Source organism: Mustelus asterias, chromosome 7 (assembly GCF_964213995.1).
Source record: "Mustelus asterias chromosome 7, sMusAst1.hap1.1, whole genome shotgun sequence".
NCBI classification, from domain to species: domain Eukaryota; kingdom Metazoa; phylum Chordata; class Chondrichthyes; order Carcharhiniformes; family Triakidae; genus Mustelus; species Mustelus asterias.
Genome location: NC_135807.1, coordinates 58393559 through 58415041, shown reverse-complemented (window position 1 = coordinate 58415041; position 21483 = coordinate 58393559). Strand labels below are relative to the sequence as shown.

The 21483-nt window shown below is 43.7% G+C and overlaps 1 protein-coding gene across 3 annotated transcripts in view; it reads left to right on the top strand.

Moving 5' to 3' along the window:
- hhla1 (HHLA1 neighbor of OC90) overlaps window positions 1-6048 on the top strand; it is a 48908-nt gene extending 42860 nt beyond the window's left edge. For all 3 annotated transcript variants that reach the window (XM_078217057.1, XM_078217055.1, XM_078217056.1), the window contains exons 11-14: window positions 1030-1089; window positions 2065-2215; window positions 3908-3990; window positions 4832-6048. In XM_078217057.1, the coding sequence (XP_078073183.1) occupies window positions 1030-1089; window positions 2065-2215; window positions 3908-3990; window positions 4832-4884 (347 nt within the window). In that variant the 3' untranslated portion in view covers window positions 4885-6048. The remainder of the gene's footprint in view (window positions 1-1029; window positions 1090-2064; window positions 2216-3907; window positions 3991-4831) is intronic.
- Window positions 6049-21483: the final 15435 nt, after the last annotated feature.

Genomic DNA, 21483 nt, shown 5'->3' with positions numbered 1-21483 from the left:
TCTAAATGGGGAAAGGCTTCGGAAATCTGAAGCACAAAGTGACTTGGGAGTCCTGGTTCAGAACTCTCTCAAGGTTAGCATGCTGGTTCAGTTGGCAGTTAGGAAGACAAATTCAATGTCAGCATTCATTTCTAGAGGGCTAGAATACAAGAGCAGGGTTGAACTGCTGAGGCTGTAAAAGGCTCTGGTCAGACCCCATTTGGAGTATTGTGAGCAGTTTTGGGCCCCATATCTAAGGAAGGAGGTGCTGGTCTTGGAATGGGGTCCAGAGGAGGTTCACAAGAATGATCCCAGGAATGAAGAGTTTCTCATATGAGTCTGGGCCTATACTCGATGGAGTTTAGAAGGATGAGGGGGTATCTTATTGAAACTTGCAGAATATTGAGAGGCCTAGATAGAGTGGACGTGGAGAAGATGTTTCCACTAGTAGGAAAAACTAGAACCAGAGGGCACAACCTCAGAGTGAAGGGACGATCCTTTAAAACAGAGATGCAGAGGAATTTCTTCAGCCAGAAGTTGGTGAATCTGTGGAACTCACAGAGGGATGTGGAGGCCAGGTCATTGAGTTCTTTAAGACAGAGATAGATAGGTTCTTGATCAATAAGGGGATCAAGGGTAAAGGGGAGAATGCAGGAGAATGGGGATGAGAATCATATCAGCCATGATTGAATGGCGGAGCAGACTCGATCAGCCGAATGACCTAATTCTGCTCCTATATCTTATGGTCTTATGGATTGAACTAATAGTTGGAATAATGTAAAACAAAAGCGTTCTTCCTTCATTATTCTGGACACATTATTTAAATATCAGGGCAAATGAAACACTATCAAAGACATAGAGAACTGAGACACAACAGAATCAATAATCTGAAAAAAAACCTAAAATAATCAAGAGCAAAAGCACAAAAGAAGCTCAAGATTAATTTTTATGCTAGGTTCTGTTTCAGTTTGGCCTTCTCTATATTATCGAATAAATTCTGTAAACAGTGACTTATGAAAGCTTCAATAAAATGTGTGCAATTCCTTTCAGCATCCCCTGAATCTGTGCTCCAATCTACACCAAGCACAACGGTCAAACCATTGAAATCATGTAAGTTCAGTGTTAACCGTGCATTTTCCAATATCAGGTTAAGATTGCCCGGAATCTTCTGGCCCATCCTGTTGGCAGGAACTTCCAGTGCCACCAAAGCCAATGAGCATTTGAATGGCTCTCTGCATCTGTCGTGGGGGAACTCATTGCTGGCTGATGTTCCAGTAATCAAAGGGATATTTTGATAAGGGCAAGATGCTGCCGATGCTGGAATCTGAAACCAATGTTTCGAGTTAGGATGACCCTTCGTCAGGGCTGATGAAGGGTGATCCTGACTCGAAACGTTGGCTCTATTCTCTCTCCACAGATGCTGTCAGACCTGCTGAGATTTTCCAACATTTTCTGTTTTTGTTGTTGAAATTGATCATTTGACCAGAAATCAATTAATTGGCAGAGAAGGAGGCCATTCAGCCTCTCCCAGAACATCCCCGGCTGCGGTCTCCTACTGGGGGTTTTCCCTCCTGGCTGCTGGCTAGCCTGGCCATTTGGCAAGCTGTTGGGTGAAAAGCAGATCTAAAATATATTATCATTACCCTTAAGTTGAGTTTTGTCAAATTCTTGGGCTGCTTCAGCTTACTTTGCACATTTCCCATCTCCGGCATAAATATTAACAATGGGCGGGATTCTACATCCTCGCCCGTCCCGAAATGGTAAGATCCCGCCTGAGGTCAAGAGACCTTTCCATAGTCCGCCCCTCACCTGCGCCGATTCCCGTGGTGGGCGGGACGGTAAAATTCTGGCCAGTGTTTCTATATCCTTCTTGGTGCAATGCCACATAGGTGTGCAAGTAGGGAAATATATAGGAGAATGCATCAAGGTGAAGCTGGGAAAGCCTCATTCTTTATGGTGGGGAAGCGGTAATCCCCAGGAAAAGCATGTTTTGGATTTTGTTAATGCTTTTTTAATGCCTTAGAGAATGAATAGCCCAGATGCAATAATCTTTTTTTACATCTGAGGATTTAATATTCACGATAGACTGTGGAGATGCTGCGAAGGCCAAAGAGGAAGAGAAGCCAACAGCAGGTACTCAGAACGTAAATCGTTGTGTTCTGGAACTTTGTCGATTCTTTCAAAGATGTCTTTGTAAAATTGTACGAAGGAGCCAATCAAAGAGATCTGCTGTAAGGTAAATGAAACAGTCTTTTATTTTGCTATTTATTTCTGAGATGCTGCGTGATGAAACTGGCACAGGATTTTGACAATATATTTCATAAAATATCCAAATATCATTTATAAGGATGCAGACCCTCGAATAAGATGGACAATAAAAGGTGTAGAACTTTCTGACGTTACTGCCCTGAATAGATTGGGCAGGGTTTTGTGGTCCTGCTCACCTGCAGGATCTTCCACTCCCGCCAAAATCAATGGGATTTTGGCTGGCTCACTGCATCCTCTGTGGCAGGACTCACCGTGCCAGTGCCGGAAATCCCAACCATAGTGTTTTCATCAGTATAACACATGCAACCCTGAAAAAGACACACTCTTGTTGCTAAACAGCAGAAGCAGCATGGCATACATAAACCTAAGTGATCTGTGATGATCCTTAACTTTTTGGCAATGTTTGTTCAGGACCAATAACTTTTTGTTTGAAGGAGACAAAGTTTGCAATTAAAGCCAGAAATTTTCAGAGGTTTTAAACAAACAAAAATAAACTTTATGATACAAAGTCAGAAAAATAAAGCAGTTTTCAATATTTATCTTATACTCTAACATTCAGGGTTACTATGAGTTAACAGGCAAACTGGTCAAATGTACCACTGTTTATAATGACCACTAAATGTGACCATAATAGATTCCACAGATTTCTCAACAACCCACCCAGACATCAGTAACACTGTGAGTCAACCAATGTCACTGAAACCTCATCGCTCTCATGAGGGATTCTAGTCCTCACCTTCGAAGATCTCGCTTTGTCAACTGACAAGCACAACTTCAGCCCTTCAGTTGCTCAGAAAGCTACTGGGGGATTTTCACAGTAACTTCATTGCAGTGTTAACGTAAGCCTACTTGTGACACTAATAAATAAACTTTACTGTTCCATAGACCCCAAAGTTGGCAGCACAGAGTCACCAACCTTCCGCTGCCTTCCTGGACTTTCAAGGCTTCCCCCAAGCCCTCATCAATAACCAGGGCTTCTTCTGAGTCCTCTGCAATTATCAGGCCTCCCATTGTGCCTTCTTCACTTAAAGTGTGCTCCCCACAGTCTTTTCCTAGTTGGAGTCTGTTCCTCTACTCCTCACTTTTTAATTAAATGAATCTTTTAGTCACCCATTCTGATATCTCCTTATGTGGCTCAGAGCTAAATTTTGTTTGACAAGGATCCTGAGGCATTTTCTACAAAGGTGCAATGTGTTGAGGAGCAAGACAAGAATCTGGAAGGGTCCATTGAAAACATTTTTTCCAAAATGCCTATCCCTGACATACTTAGCAGAATGTTTGGCGAGGTTTCAAAAGCTTTGTTGGCCTGTTAGCTCTTGGGTCTCATAAATTGGCTGGCACCTTAATAAGAGTGAGATTTTTTTGGTAAACTGAGAATTCTACATAGGTAGTAAATCAATGCATGTTCCCCTTCCCTGCCCTCCACATTACCCAACCCCAACACTTTACCAGAATTTTTCTCCAGAGTCACCCTGGGGTTATCTTAATGATTGAAATTTAAATGTTTATATATTGATTGCCAATTACGCATTGAAAGTTTAACGGGATCAGTACATTTATTTGTAATTACTCTTACTCAAAGTTACTCTTTTGTTTCTGCAAAGGTTAAATATGTATGTAACTGTTACTGACTGTAAATTAAATGACAATTTTAACTCAGGTATTGCACTGATTACTACTCCTGGTACCTGGCACAAAAAGCTGATGTCTGCCAGATCTCAAAGCGTTTTTCTCTGTTGAAATGTAAGTATAATGGGTGTTTGATGCATGGCTAAGAAGATGGGGTTCATAGGGCTTTTAAAAATGGAGAGAGAAATGAAAACTGGGGCTGGGAGGGGGCAGTGGGGACACTGGGATGTGAGGCAGTAGCTGCAGGCACTTCCACAAATGATAGGATTAAGGATGTGAATTGCACCAAAGTCCAGAGTCAGTGAGCTAACTTGATGTAAATTTTCCACTCCCACCCACCACGGAAATCATTGCAGGCAGGACTGGAAAATTTTGCGGACTACTTAAAGGTCCGTTGCAAAAATAGAAAATGCTGGAAAATCTCAGCAGGTCTGACAGCATCTGCATTTGAAACACTGGCTCTATTCTCTCTCCACAGATGTTGTCAGACCTGCTGACATTTTCCAGCATTTTCTGCTTTTGTTTCAGATTCCAGCTTCTGCAGTATTTTGCCTTTATCTAAAGGTCTGCTGACCTTGGGCTGGAATTTCTGACTTCAGGGCAAATCAGGACACGCGGGAACAATGTGGAAAATCCCATCCAAACGGTGCAGGTATAGAGATTAAGGGCTATGGGAGTTGCATAAATAGGGCGGGCTAGGCTGTGGAGGGATCTGAAGATGGCGATAGGGATTTTAAATTCAGCATTTTGAGAGATAGAGAGCCAGATCAGTTAGAATGGCAGTGATAGAAAAGCAGGAGACATGTTTTCCCTGGGGTTTGCGATGTACTTAGTGTGGAGTCACTAATATCAAGTTATCATTGTTGAAGCTTTTTGATACATTTTGTGATGAAATCTTCTGTATGATTTTAAATTGAAAATCCTCAGATCACTAACTTCTCTCTGCTTATTGCAGCTTTAAGGAAGAAATGTCTGTCAAAGATCTGCAAGTCAAACCAACCATCATAGATTTTAAAAAGGCAAAAGTTCTCACTGGACGATCAGTCACACTGGAATAATCTGAAAGAATCTTTTATATATCTATTAGCAATAAATAATTTTAAATGAAAGTGCGCAGTAATAATTTAGAAGAGGTGTAGTTATTTCAAGCTGTGATCGATTAATTGTAATCAAGATGTTCTGATATTTACATATCAAATATTCATCATTCCGTTATAATATTTAAGTAAAAGTTTGAACTCAAGAATACTATATATTGAACCAAAACAAAATAGTTAAATGTTAAACCAAAAGAGAAAATGCTGGAAAATCTCAGCAGGTCTGGCAGCACCTGTGAGGAGAGAAAAGAGCTGACATTTCGAGTCCAGATGACCCTTTGTTAAATGTTAAGTTGCATTTAGAAGTACAGTTCTATTATTGCTTTTGTAGAAAGCATCATTCAGTTTGTTCCATCTGAACTATTCTCCTTAGGAATACCCATCATGATTTGCCAGATATTTTAGATCCTGCCTCACCAAATGGCAGCAGTGATTTCAAGGCGTTGGTTTATCATGTGATCTCGAGGCAGACTACTTGGTTCAAGTAGACCAAATGGTGATATCCACTTAACCAGATTGTTGACTGGCGTGATGTGCCACAATGGGCCAAATGGCCTCCTTCTGTGCTGTAAACATCTCTGAATCTAGTATGTTTATGAAGAGCCTGGCAACCAACAGCTCATCTGGAACTATTGACTAAAATTTGAAATGGTCGTTGTGTTTCTTTAATAACAATTGCCCTGAATAATAATTTTAAAAAGAACCTGAAGAAAAATGGCCCATAATTTGGTGTCAAAATAATTGAGGTTAATGTTTCTGGTCATTATTTAATGTGATGATAGAACAAGACTTGGGGCAAGCAGCAGTCAAACTCCAATAACCAAACACTCCTGTCCGAGTTGTACTCTTCCAACATTAGCTTCACAAACTGGCATCTCGCTTGCCTCCCCAAACCCCTCACACCTCCCACCCACAGATATATTTCAGGTTGCTGTTCTTGCCCTGTAGATGTGAGCTAAACCCACTACAGAAACTTAAAGCTTTTTAAATACAATATCAGTATGTGTTCACAACATGACAGATATGTGCGAATTATGTCAATCATTGCCTCTCTGGAAATGAAAATTAACTAGTATGAGTGTAGAGTTTAAAACATTGTTGAAGATCTTAAAAAAATTAAATTGAAAATTAAATTTTTAAAAAACTTTTTTTTTCTGTCTTATTTTTCTTTCTCGCTCAATGCAGCCTTTCTCACATGCTATGCTTGATTTCACATTGAATTCACCCACTCTAACTTGCAATTCCTTCTCATCAGTTTGATTTGTTAAGGAGATACACTGTTGTTTGCCCATGTCCCAGACGCCCAGTTCCCTTGCTGCAACATACTTTGTACTTCCAACAATTTGTCATGCAAAAGATCTAAAAGCCTAAATGTGCAAGGTCCAATTAATGCTCGGCACTGCTAAAGGCCCTGCTACTGTAAATTATGGTGCTTTCCTAAAAATATTTTAATTTCAATTTTAAATTATTCAATTATGTTTTGAGTTCTGTTTATCTCCCCTCCTTCGTTCCACATAGGTATCAGTATGCAACATATCATTCATAGTTAAAAGGAGAGCAGGATACTTGGTTGCTAAGCCTTCGTCTATGGCACTCTTAAGCCACAGCTGTAAGCGCAGGAAAAAATCTTCCTTTGTTTTGCTGCTTCTCTAATACACTCAAGGGAGGGAAGATGGCCTTTACAAGGTGTCATTGACAGTACTGCAGCTAAAACTGCAGATGCAATGAAGTGGAGAGAATTAAACCTGCCTCCCACACTCTTGTGAATAGCTTTATCGTCGTCCTTTTGATACATCTACCTCTAACTGTGCAACTGCCATTAGTTGTCCCTGTCAGTGTGACTGTACACTTTGAAAGGAAAGAAAAGCATTACAATTTAAAAAACAATCCAATATATATGAGTATTATAAATGTATATTATTAATATTTACAAGCTGGTACAGTTTATTTCATCATATTTTCCAGCCATAATAGGATCCAATGTAGAGTACAATGAGACAGTTATTAGGCTGATGTTGAAGGCAAATTGTTGGAGAGAAGGGAGTCCTAAGCTCTTCACTCGAAACTCACTACAGTTCAGGATAATCTCCTCAATAAAAATATAAGCCTGTGGCAGAAGGACAAAGAACAAAGAACAAAGAAAATTACAGCACAGGAACAGGCCCTTCCACCCTCCAAGCCTGCACCGACCATACTGCCTGACTTAACTAAAACCCCCTACGCTTCCGGGGACCATATCCCTCTATTCCCATCTCATTCATGTACTTGTCAAGACGCCCCTTAAATGTCACTACCGTATCCACTTCCACTACCTCCCCCGGCAACGAGTTCCAGGCACCCACCACTCTCTGTGTAAAAAATCTGCCTCGTACATCTCTTTTAAAACTTGCCCCTTGCACCTTAAACCTATGCCCCCTAGTAATTGACTCTTCCACTCTGTCCATGCCTCTCATAATCTTGTAGACTTCTATCAGGTCTCCCCTCAACCTCCGTCGCTCCAGTGAGAACAAACCAAGTTTCTCCAACCTCTCCTCATAGCTAATGCCCTCCATACCAGGCAACATCCTGGTAAATCTTTTCTGTACCCTCTCCAAAGCCCCCACATCCTTCTGGTAGTGTGGCGACCAGAATTGAACATTATATTCCAAGTGCGCAGAATATTCCAAAGAGCAGAAAGGTGTTTTGCACTCTTAAGATTTGCATGTTTGCAATTGTGAAAAAAAGACATGCTATTCAAGCTTTTCCTCCTACACTCATCAGGACTTGTTATATAATCCTGAGTGTGCTGAGAGTCACACAGACAACCATTCTAAGATTATCAGCCTGGCTTGGGCAATGTGGTTCACTTATGCATGTTAGGAGCTACATATTCACAGTGACTTGCCCTCTGCCAGCAAAAGGAATATGTGTTGGCATAGCGCCTTTTTTGAATTAACCAAAAGCACTGAGGAACAACAGTCCTTTGGTGCATTCGCCATGCCAGCGCCTTGGCCAATTGGAGTCAAGTTGTAGAATAGACAAGATTTTTTGTACTTTTTCTGTAATACTCAAGTTCTGTACTACCAAGCAATTAATCAAATTTATAATCAGTATCCATTGTTCCAGTGTGTCGTGTTCCATTGTTCCAGTAATTTGCAATTACTGAGGAGAAACAGTGCAACATATAAAGCTTATAGATTAATCACAGGAACAAAACCTTGATGAAAGTGAATCCAGGATTATTCTGCCCAGGAACATGGTCCCAGTCTCTCGGACGAGAAGGTGGTGATGTGGTAATGTCACTAGACTAGCAAACCAGAGGCCCATGCTGCTCTGGAGATATGGGTTCAAATTTAAATCCAATTAATAAATCTGGAATAGAAAGCCAGTCTCAATAATAGTGACCGTGACAACTGTCATCATCGATTGTTGTAAAAATCCATCGGGTCATCCTTACCTGGTCTGGCCTACTTGTGACTCCTGACCACGGCAATGTGGTTTACTTTTAACTGTCCTCTGAAATGGCTGACCAAGTTACTCAATTCATGGGCAATTAGGGAGGGACAACAAATTCTGGCCTGGCCAACCATGTCCACATTCCTTTCAGCAAGCGGGTAGATATGAGCATCTCTCATTCAGTTTGACCCACCTGGAATCTCTCTTGTTCTAAAGATATGAAACAGGAATTGGATTTGGCTAAACTACTGGTGAGAGTATCACTGCCAGGAAAGCTGAGCATCGGCTGATTTTAAAAAATGAAGAAAAATTATGCACACCGTGACACAGTGGTTAAGCCTCACAGCACCAGGGACCTGGGTTCAATTCCAGTCTTGGATGACAGTCTGTGTGGAGTTTGCACATTCTCCCCGTGTCTGCGTGGGTTTTCTTTGGGTGCTCCAGTTTCCCCTCACAGTCTACAGGTGTGCAGGTTAGGTGGATTTACCATGTTAAATTGCCCCTTAGGGGCAATGATGTGCAGGTTGGGGGATTCACAGGATAACTACAAGGGATTACAGGGATAAGCCTGGGTAAGATGCTCTGTTGGAAAGACGGTGCAGTCTCGATGTGTCGAATGGCCTCCTTCTGCACTGTAGGGATTTTATGTTTCTATGTTTCTTCTTATGAGGCTCTTTAAAGTTGCTACATATTTAAATTAGCATCAGCATGTGCCTGTCCAGTCTCCCTGGCTGGAATCTTGTGCCCCCTGCATGGCTAGTTTAGTGATGGGAGATGGTGGCAGGGAATGGAGGGGGATGTTTTCTTCCTCCAAACCAATTAAGTACATGCCAGGAAGTTCCATCTAAGGGACTTCTGCCCAGGGAGTACCTGAACCCTTGTTGGCCTGTCGAGTGCTTGAGTGGCACAAGATGCAGTGGACCTTCTCGAGATGGGTGGAATCTCATGGAGGCAACAGGATTTCTGGTTGCCAGCTGGAAATCTTGCCAAACTCCTGCACTACCTCCTTTTGAGGGGGCCACAGGTGAGTGAGTGATGGTGGGAAGGTGGTCATTTGGGGAAGTTGTGGGGAGAGGGGTCAGCAGGTGATGGCTCTCAGGTGGTCCCTCTTTCCTCATGCAGTGTCCCACAATCAGACACTAAATGCTTTTGAACAAGGTATTCCTCCTAGCAGCCTGCTGTGCTCCCTGCAAGCTGAGTCCCCCTGCCTACTGCTGACTGAATACCAGCAGGATGAGGCTCTTACGTGGACATTAATTGCCCACTTCAGGGTTTCAGTTGGCAACAGGGTGGGGAAAATGCCCACAGGCACTTGTGCCTGGACTTAATCATGGTGGAGGCAGCGGGATCCCCACCTGTCACCCTCCCGCAATATTAAATGCCCTCCCCACCACCAAGCTCACCATGGGCGAGGGCAGAAGATCCGCCCTAGGGACTCGAATTAATGGAGATGACGGGAATCTCAGCTGCCAACTTGAGAGCCAGCGAGATCCCCTTGTCACTTCTGTTAGGGGAGGCCTGCTGAATGAAGTGCCACTGAGGTCTTCCCCCAGATTCACCAAACTTGCCATAGGAGAGTGCATTAAATTCTGCCCCATGTGTGGAATTTGGCATCTGTCACTCACCCAGCATGATTGTTTTTAAGGGACAGGCACGATGTAATAGCATCAGTTCCATATTATGAAACCCTTCCTGTTTAGCCAGAAATGTCCTGCTCTTGCTCCTTTTCCAGTGCACCAGAAATGCATATTATTCACACGGTGGGGCAAAGTACACAACCCTCTGCCCCTACTTTGTGCCTTATGGGGTATTATTTACTTGACCATTAACCCCAAAACTCTGTGTTATTTACAGCTTGCATTACTTAAATAGACCTTTCTTACATTTCTCAGTTCTTTGAATATCACTGTCATTGCAGGATGAAAAGTCATAGAGGTTTACAGCATGGAAACAGGCCCTTCGGCCCAACTTGTCCATGCCGCCCTTTTATCTATGAACCCCTAAGCTAGTCCCAATTGCCCGCATTTGGCCCATATCCCTCTATACCCATCGTACCCATGTAACTGAAGACAAAAGACAAAACTGTACCCGCCTCTACTACAACCTCTGGCAGCTTAGTCCAGACATTCACCACCCTCTGTGTGAAAAAATTCCTGTCTGGACACTTTTGTATCTCTCCCCTCTCACCTTAAACCTATACCCTATAGTTTTAGACTCCCCTACCATTGGGAAAAAATATTGACTATCTAGCTGATCTGTGCCCCTCATTATTTTATAGACCTCTATAGGATCACCCCTCAGCCTTCTACGCTCCAGAGAAAATAGTCCCACTCTATCCAGCCTCTCCTTATAACTCAAACCATCAAGTCTCAGTAGCATCCTAGTCAATCTTTTCTGCACTCTTTTTAATTTAAGAATATCCTTTCTATAATAGGATGACCAAAACTGTACACAGTATTCCAAGTGTGGCCTTACCAATGTCTTGTACAGCTTCAACAAGACGTCCCAACTCCTGTATTCAATGTTCTGACCAATGAAACCAAGTCCTGCCTATTTCCACTCAGCTCTCTTGAAATAGAAATTTTGCAACAATAAATAGACTTCCAATGATTAAAACCATTTGATAATCTATATCATGATCTAACATAATGAAAATTTAGTTCCTATTTATTAAACCAAACTTTGTTAGAGAGACTGTTATAAATGTGAATGACTTGTTATGAAATGTACCCTGTCAGGTATGTAGTTTGACAAACCACCATGTTCAATAGCTAGCCCCTGTAAAGCGCCATTGTTTTCCCGTGGGGTTAATGCTGGCATAGATTTATATGAGTAAGTGAATGGTAAGGTTAATCTTCCAGTAGTTAGGTGTATTTGGTGTATTTTTACTGTTAGGTTGGGGATAAGCCTACTAATAAATTGTGTCAACATCTAAACTGTCTTATATTCTATTTGCTTCATTGGATAACTGGTCAAATGTTTTTATCATCTTACTCCTGCTAAAAAAAAGTCTCCAAAGAAAACATTGGTAAGGATGTATATCATTCAATATTGTTTCTGATGCTCACAAACCTAGGTTAAATAAAGTTGCACGTTGCATTGATAAGATGAATTTCACTTCAGTTATTGGTTTGCTTATAACAGCAAACTCGGAACAATCAGTGAGATTATTTAACAAAGAAAGTGAAAAGCAATTCTTCATCACAAATGAGTATTTGTTTTTATTCCTTTTTAATTGGTAAGCAGAAAGGAAAAATTGTGGAGTCACTGTAGCATTCCTCATTGCTAAAATCACATTTTTCCTGAGTACGTTGTATCAGCTGTGGTATGAATTTGGATTTATACAACTTGAGAGCACCCCAATATGCTTCACAGACAAGGAAGGTTTTTGGAAAAAATAGTAGCTAAATTGTTCTCAACAACGACTGGGCGGCACGGTAGCACAGTGGTTAGCACTGCTGCCTCACAGCGCCATGGACCTAGGTTCGATTCCCAGCTTGGGTCACTGTCTGTGTGGAGTTTGCACATTCTCCCCGTGTCTCTGTGGATTTCCTCCGGGTGCTCCGGTTTCCTCCCACAGTCCAAAGATGTGCAGGTTAGGTTGATTGGCCAGGTTAAATTGCCCATAGTGTCAAGGAGATTAGCAGGTTAAATATGTGGAGTCATGGGGATAGTGCCTGGGTGGGATCGTTGTCGGTGCAGTCTTGGTAGGCCGAATGGCTTCCTTCTGCACTGTAGGGATTCCATGAATAAATGTTTGTCATATTTGCCAGCCTTTATGAGTTTTTAATTCTTCAGCTGTGAGTCTAGTTAGTGTCCTGGGAACATCTGATCTGAGCCTGGTCCTCTCTTCACCTCACATACACAAATGGGCACATTCCACCGGGGTCTGGTTGCTGGTCAGCTGCTGGAATTCTATCTATTTGTATAAAGATTCCTGAAGAGAATACAAATGTGCACAAAACTAAGAAGGAAAATAACTCACAGGAAGTATGATCTGAGGCACTATGTTTACCACAGCCGGAACGTTTACTCAGGGCTCAGGGTGAACAGAATGAATCAGAGAATCTCAGGATTTTGGAGGAAGTATCAACCAAAAGCCACGGTCCTTCCAGAGAAAGGAGACAAAGAGGTGTTAAGTCACTTTACAGATTGGGTGCTCAGTGGTTCTGGGGGGAAGAATTCAGGACAAAGCCCAAATATGCTGCATTTCTTTTTCATGCGACCTGTATCCAAATTGCAACAGCTGTGCAGTGAATATCCAGCAGAGAACTTCCTTGAAGGAAGGATTCATTTTTCAAATGTTTTTCGCCTATCCATTACTGTCCTCAGCAGAACAACAGTCCAATTGAATCATTCCAGTGCTGCACCATTGCCTAGAGCTTTCTTTAAGGTGGGCATCTCAGTCATTTCCAGACAATCTGCAGCCCCACCCTCACGATTAATTAACCCTGATACTGGGCTTAGTGATTTCAGGAATGAAATCTGAATATGGTTTTATTTAGCATCACCGTAATATCGGAAACCTAACATTCCAAGCCTCATGGAGTAGAAAAACAAATAGCAATGATGGGGAAATCTGAACTAAATAATACAATGTTGGAATACGCAGTAAGCCTGGCAGCATCTGTGGAGTTGGAAAGGAAATAAACGGGATACTTTTAACAGGGACGTCTTGCCACGAGAGTTGAAAGTGTGAGGTGACCCCACATTCTCACACACGCCACACACAATCCCCCACACTCTCACACACACAGTACACACAATCCCCCCACACTCTCACACACACACAATCCCCCACACGCTCACACACACACACTACACACAATCCCCCCACACTCACACACACACACTACACACAATCCCCCCACACTCACACATACACACAATCCCCCCACACTCACACACACACACACTACACACAATCCCCCCACACTCACACACGCCACACACAATCCCCCACACGCTCACACACACACTACACACAATCCCCCACACTCTCACACACACACTACACACAATCCCCCCACACTCACACACGCCACACACAATCCCCCACACGCTCACACACACACTACACACAATCCCCCATACTCTCACACACACACTACACACAATCCCCCCACACTCACACACACACACTACACACAATCCCCCCACACTCACACACGCCACACACAATCCCCCACACGCTCACACACACACTACACACAATCCCCCACACTCTCACACACACACAATCCCCCACACGCTCACACACACACACTACAGACAATCCCCCCACACTCACACACACACACTACACACAATCCCCCACACTCTCACACACACACCACACACAATCCCCCACACTCTCACACACACACTACACACAATCCCCCCACACTCTCACACACACACTACACACAATCCCCCCACACTCACACACACACACTACACACAATCCCCCCACACTCACACACACACACTACACACAATCCCCCCACACTCACACACACTACACACAATCCCCCCACACTCACACACGCCACACACAATCCCCCACACGCTCACACACACACTACACACAATCCCCCACACTCTCACACACACACACACACAATCCCCCACACTCTCACACACACACCACACACAATCCCCCACACTCTCACACACACACTACACACAATCCCCCACACTCACACACACACTACAGGCAATCCCTCACACACTCACACACACACTACACACAATCCCCCCACACTCTCACACACACACTACACACAATCCCCCACACTCTCACACACACACGACACACAATCCCCCACCCTCACACACGGCGCACAATCCCTCCACACTCTCACACACACTCTACACACAATCCCCCCACACTCTCACACACAGGACGCACAATCCCCCACACTCTCACACACACACTACACACAATCCCCCCACACACACACACTCTACACACAATCCCCCCACACTCACACAAACACGACGCACAATACCCCCACACTCTCACACACACACTACACACAATCCCCCACAGTCACAAACACACACTACACACAATCACTCACACTCTCACACACACCACACACAATCCCCCCACACTCACACACACACTACACACAATCCCCCACACTCTCACACACACACTACACACAATCCCCTCACACTCTCACACACACTACACACAATCCCCCACACTCTCACACACACACTACACACAATCCCCCCACACTCACACACACACTACACACAATTCCCCCATACTCTCACACACTACACACAATCCCCCACACTCTCACACACACACTACACACAATCCCCTCACACTCTCACACACACTACACACAATCCCCCACACTCTCACGCACACTCTGCACACAATCCCCTCACACTCACACAAACACTACACACAATCCCCTCACACTCTCACACACACTACACACAATCCCCCACACTCTCACACACACACTACACACAATCCCCCCACACTCACACACACACTACACACAATTCCCCCATACTCTCACACACTACACACAATCCCACACACTCTCACACACACACTACACACAATCCCCTCACACTCTCACACACACTACACACAATCCCCCACACTCTCACACACACTCTGCACACAATCCCCTCACACTCACACCCACACTACACACAATCCCCCCCACACTCTCACACACACACTACACACAATCCCCCCACACACACACACACACACTACACACAATCCCCCCACACTCACACACTACACACAATCCCCCACACTCTCACACACACACTGCACACAATCCCCCCACACTCTCACACACACACTGCACACAATCCCCCCACACTCACACACACACTGCACACTATCCCCCCACACTCACACACACACTACACACAATCCCCCACATTCTCACAGACACTACACACAATCCCCCACACTCTCACCCACACTACACACACTCCCCCCACACTCACACACACACTACACACTATCCCCCCACACTCGCACACACACTACACACACTCTCCCCATACTCACACACACACTACACACAATCCCCCACACTCTCACACACACTACACACAATCCCCCCACGCTCACACACACACTACACACAATCCCCCCACACTCGCACACACACTACACACACTCCCCCCACACTCACACACACACTACACACAATCCCCCCACACTCGCACACACACTACACACAATCCCCCACACTCTCACACACACTACACACAATCCCCCACACTCTCACACACACTACACACAATCCCCCCACGCTCACACGCACACTACACACAATCCCCCACACTCTCACACACACACCACACACAATCCCCCCACACTCACACACACACTACACACAATCCCCCCACACTCACACACACTACACATAATCCCCCCACATTCTCACACACACTACACACAGTCTCCCTACTCTCACACACACACACTACACACAATTCCCCCGCACTCACACACACAAACTACACACAATCCCCCTGCACTCTCACACGCACTACACACAATCCCCCCACACTCTCACACACACACTACACACAATCCCCACACTCACACACACACTATACACAAACCCCACACTCACACACACACACTACACCAACCCCACCCCCCCCCCCCGCCCCCCACATACACACACACATACACACTTTTACAGAATGTGTATGTGGTAAACCACTGTTAGCTTATTACCTGTATATGTGAGATACCTGGACACGTCCCTGCCGGCCCTACCTGAGACTCCTCACCCCCCTGTTCCAGGTATAAAGGCGACTGCTCCCCACCCCCCTACCTCAGTCTGGACCAGTTCATCAGCATGGGTGTGCTCCAAGTCTTTTGCTAATAAAAGCCTATTTGTTCTTGGATACAAACTAGTCTTTGCTCGATTGATGGTGCATCAGTGTATAGACGCAGTCATGTTCATTTAATATGGATATTGCAGTTGAATAATGTGTTGTGATCTCCCTTTGAACTGGGAATTCAGGAGTTATTCACCGTTAACAGAACTGACTTCCTGAGCTGACCTTTCCAATCAAAAGCTACTTCTCAGTGAACTTTAGCTTCTACCTTGATTTATTTATCTCTGTTGCAATTTCCATCCAGCTTTGCAAATGGAATTTTCAGAAGTATTTTTATAAAGGTTGGAGAGGTCATTTCTACAATATAGCAGTGAGTAATCAGATTTCAATGTCATTAGATACTGTACATTATTGTTCTGAGAGTTGTGTTTCTGTGATGATGATGTCGTGCAGAATAACAGGCAACAGGGAAAAAAAACCCTCACCGCTTTTATATTTGCACCTTGGACCATCACACTACCATTATAGAACAATATTGGTTTTTAAAGGAATTGGGCATGTTCTAGTAACCTGCTCAAGAGATTTAATGCTTGCAGGACACTCCAATCTGAAGCAATAAGCAATTTAACTTCATCATTCTCCTATCCGAGTATGTCTCCATTCAATATTATTACATGTGCATCTTTAAACAGGTACACTGGATAATGATCAGGATTTGGAAGATAGGTTATTTTACTTTCCCTTTTTAAACTAATGGTGAACAAGACAATTGTCGTGCCACTGTTGGCAATATTAGGGCCCATAACCTCTTTCTCTGGGGAGGACGGGGGGTGGAGGTGGTGGCGAGGGATTGTACCCGGAAGGTATGCGCTGCGGAACTCCCTGGAATTCCTCAGACATGGACTGCATTGGAATTACTCAATAAGTTTGACATTCTGATGGGTTATTACTCTGCACTGGGAACCACCCATTACTCCGACTTAAATCAAAGATTTCGGGTGATACCAACTGTGCTATTAGAATAGTTGCCAAGGATAAGTTAGAAGAATCAAAATCACTTCTAACTCTTTGGTAACCAAACTGTGCTGGGGCTGGTGTTCTAGCGAGTCACATAATTAAGGAAATAGACAGGGTTTTAAACTAAATAGTGGGGGCAAGAGATCAAATTTGGCAAATTATGGTAAACCAAAGAGTAGAGTCAAAGAATTGATACAAGAAATGATAATAAGAACATAACAGAAAGAGATAAAGGGTAGAAATCTAAGAGTAAAACAGCAGTGATGGCGCGAGGTTACAAAAATAACCAAAGGATAAAACTAAATGCTCTGTATCTGAATGCGTGTGACATACAAATAAAACAGATGCCCTGACAGCACAATTGGAAATAAGTACGATCTGATAGCCTTTACAAATACATCGCTGCAGGTTGACATAGAAGGATTGAAGACTATGTGACATTTTGGAAAAACAGGAAGCTAGGAAAAAGTGGAGGGGTGGCTCTGTTAATTAATGACGGTATTAGCAGGCTGGAGAGGGATGACGTTAATTCAGAAAACCAAGATGTAGAAGTTGTTTGGGTTGAGATGATAAAGGCAAGATATCACTTGTTGGAGTCAGATACTGGTCTCCTTATTTTAACTACACGGTAGGACATAGCATAAAGGAAGAGATAATGGGAGCATTTTGGAAAGGTATAGTGATAATCATGGGGGATTTTAATCTACATATAGACTGGAATTCTCCCATCCTGCCCGCCGCTTGAATTCTAGCGAGCAGGGAGGGTGGACCATGTAAAGGTCCATTGAAGTCGGGCAGGATTCTCCAGTTTTCAGATGAGCACAGCTGGAGAATCCTGCCCATAGACTCAAAAATCAGATGGGCAAAGGTTGCCCAGATGAGGAAATCATAGAATGTTTTCAGGATTGTTTCTTAGAACAATTGCCCATCCCTAGTTTCCCTTCAGAAAGTGGTGATGAGCTGCCTTCTTGAACCACTACAGTCCCTGAGATGTAGGTACACCCACAGTGCTGTTAGGGAGGGAATTCCAGTATTTTGGTCCAGCGACAGTGAAGAAACAGCAATATATTTCCGAGTCAGGATGGTGAGTAACTTGGAAGGGAACCTCCAGATGGTGGTATGCCCAGCTGCTCTTGACCTTCTAGAGGTAGTGGCCATGGGTTTTGAAGGTGCTTCCTAAGGAACTTTGGTGAGTTCCTGCAGTGCATCTTGTAGATGGTACATACGGCTGTGCATTAGTGGTGGAGGGATTGAATGTTTGTGAAAGGGGTAGCAATCAAGTGGGCTTCTTTGTACCTGATGGTGTTGAGCTTATTGAGTGTTGTTGGAGCTGTAGTCATCCAGGTAAGTGGAGGGTGTTCCATCACGCATCCGACTTGTGCCTTGTAAATGGTGGACAGGTTTTGGGGAGTCAGGAGATGAGTTACCTGCCGCGGCATCCTAGCCTTTGACCTGCTTTTGTAATCACAGTATTTATATGGTTGGTCCAGTTCAGTTCCTGGTCAATGATAATCCCCAGGATGTTGATATTGAGTGATTATCGATGGTAATACCTTTAAATGTCCAAGGTGGTAGGTCAGAAGATGGAAAAAAATCTAAAGAACATCAAAGAATGACAAAAAGATTAATAAGGGGAAAACTAGCGCATGAGAGAAAGTTAGCTAGAAATGTAAGAGTTTCTATAGATATTTAAATAAGAAAAAAGTTAACAAAGTGGACATTTGTCCTGTAGAAAGTGAATCTGGAAAATTAATAATGGAAAATCAGGGGGTGACTGATGAATTGAACAAGTAATTTACATTGGTCTCCAATATAGAGAATACAAGTAACACCCCAGAAATAGCTGTAAATCAGCTGTAAATCAGCTGTAAATTTAAGCGACAGAGGGACTCAAAATAATAACCACCAAGGAAGTGGTACTGAACAAATTGTTGGACCTGTGGGCTGACAAATCCCTAGGTCCTGATGAACTTCATCCTAACGTCTTAAAGGAAGTGGCGAGTGATGTGATGGTTTTATTTTCCAAAATTCTCTAGATTCTAGAAAAGTTTCATTAGATTGGAAAAGGGAGAATTTAACTCCTTTATTCTGAAAGGGAAGAAAACAGGAAGCAGGAAATCACAGGCCAGTTAGCCTAACATCTGTCATTAGGAAAATGTAAGAAGGCATTATTAAAAACGTTATAGCAGGCCACTTGGAAAAATTCAAGGCAATCAGGTAGAGTCAACATGATTTGGTGAAAGGGAAATCTTGTTTTATAAATTAGAGCAGGAACAGCCAGTGATTAGGAAAGTTAATAGAATGCTATTGTTTATTGTGAGGGAAATTAAAAATAGAAGTGGGGAAGTAATGCTTCAGCTGTACAGGACATTGCTGAGACCACATTTAGAGTACTGTGTACACTATTGGTCTCCTTATTTAAGGATGGATGTAGATGCGCTGGAAGCAGTTCAAAGAAGCTTAATTAAACTAATACTTGGAATGGGCTGGTGGTCCTATGAGAAAGGTTGGACAGGCTAGGCTTGTATCCGCTGGAGTTTAGAAGAGTAAGAGGCAACTTGATTGAAACATAAGATCCTGATGTGGAGAGGATGTTTCCTCTTGTGGGAGAATCTAGAACTAGGGGATCACTGCTTAAAAATAAGGAGTTGCTTATCTGAGACAGAACTGGGGAAAATATTTTTCTCTTAGAGTGTCATGAGTCTCTTTCTTAAAAGGCAGTCGAAACAGGATCTTTGAATCATTTTTAAGGCAGGGTTCGATAGATCTGTGATTAACAAGGGGTAAAAGATTATTGGGGATAGCCAGGAGGTTACAATCAGATTCATCATGATATTATTGAATGGCGGAGCAGGTTTGAGGGCTGAGTAGCATACCCCTACTCCGAAACCCCCACAGGATCCATACAACTACCTTCCCCAATCCCCCGATTACCCTCCTGGCCCTCTGATTACCCTACCGAGCTCCTGACTACCTTTCGGACCCCCCGCTAGCCCCACCCCTGACTACCTTCACACTACCCAACTACCCTCCCAGCAACTCAACCCCTCCCCACCAAAGGAAACCCTCCTGACTATTCCCAACCTCCCAATTGACCACCCATCACCACCCGAGCAACCACTGACAACCTGACCTCTTCCCCCCCAACCACCAAATCATCGTATTGTTAAGGATGTGCTGGAGCAGCTTGACTAAGGGTGCAGCAAGTTCTTGAGCACAAGTCTTCAGTAGGATTGCTGGAATGTTGGCAGGGTTCCTAACCTTTGCAGTATCCAGTGCCTTCAGCCATTTCTCGATACCACTGGCAGTGAATCGCATTGGCTGAAGATTGGCATCCATGATGCTGGTGACCTCAGGGGGCTGAAGTCGGTTATCCATTCGGCACTCTAGCTGGAATTTGTTGCAAATACTACAACGTTGTCTTTTGCACTGACATGCTGGGCTCCCCCATCACTGAGGACGGGGATATTTTTGGAGCCTCCGCCAGTTAGTTGTTTAACTGTCTATCATCATTCACAACTGGATATGGCAGGACTGCAGAGCTTGTATCTGATCCATTGGCTGTGGGATTGCTCAGCTCTGTCTATTACATGCCGCTTCTGCTGTTTGACACACAAATACCTGTGTCGTACCTTCACACCTCATTTTGTTTTTCTTTCTGCTATCCTCATTTTCATTGCATCATCAGTTTTTAGGTGAAAAAGCAAATGGAATGCTGAATAATAATGATTTAAAAAATCAGAGTTAAAATTGGACCTCACTTTGTGTAATGACTTTAATCAGGCAATTGAGGTTGGCCTACTTCAATATGAACTCCCTGATTAAAGTCCCACAAAAAGAGTTCCCTGAATAAGGGCCACATCAAAAGATGTCCCTGATTAAGGGTCAAATTGATGGTCCAATCAGGGAGCCCCATGCTCTGTATTTAAACAGGAATGTCAGTTCCTCTGGCACTCCGGATGTAGACTGCTCACTGAGCGCACTCTGTATAGTGTTGTTGGATCTTGTAAATAAAGGAATTTTGGTGAAGGGATCTCTGCCTCCAAGGAGTTTGCACATTCTCCTCATGTCTGCGTGGGTTTCCTCCGGGTGCTCTGGTTTCCTCCCACAGTCCAAAGATGTGCGGGTTAGGTTGATTGGCCATGCTAAAATTGCCCCTTAGTGTCCTGAGATGCATAGGTTAGAGGGGTGAGCGGGTAAAATATGTAGGGATATGGGGGTAGGGCCTGGATGGGAT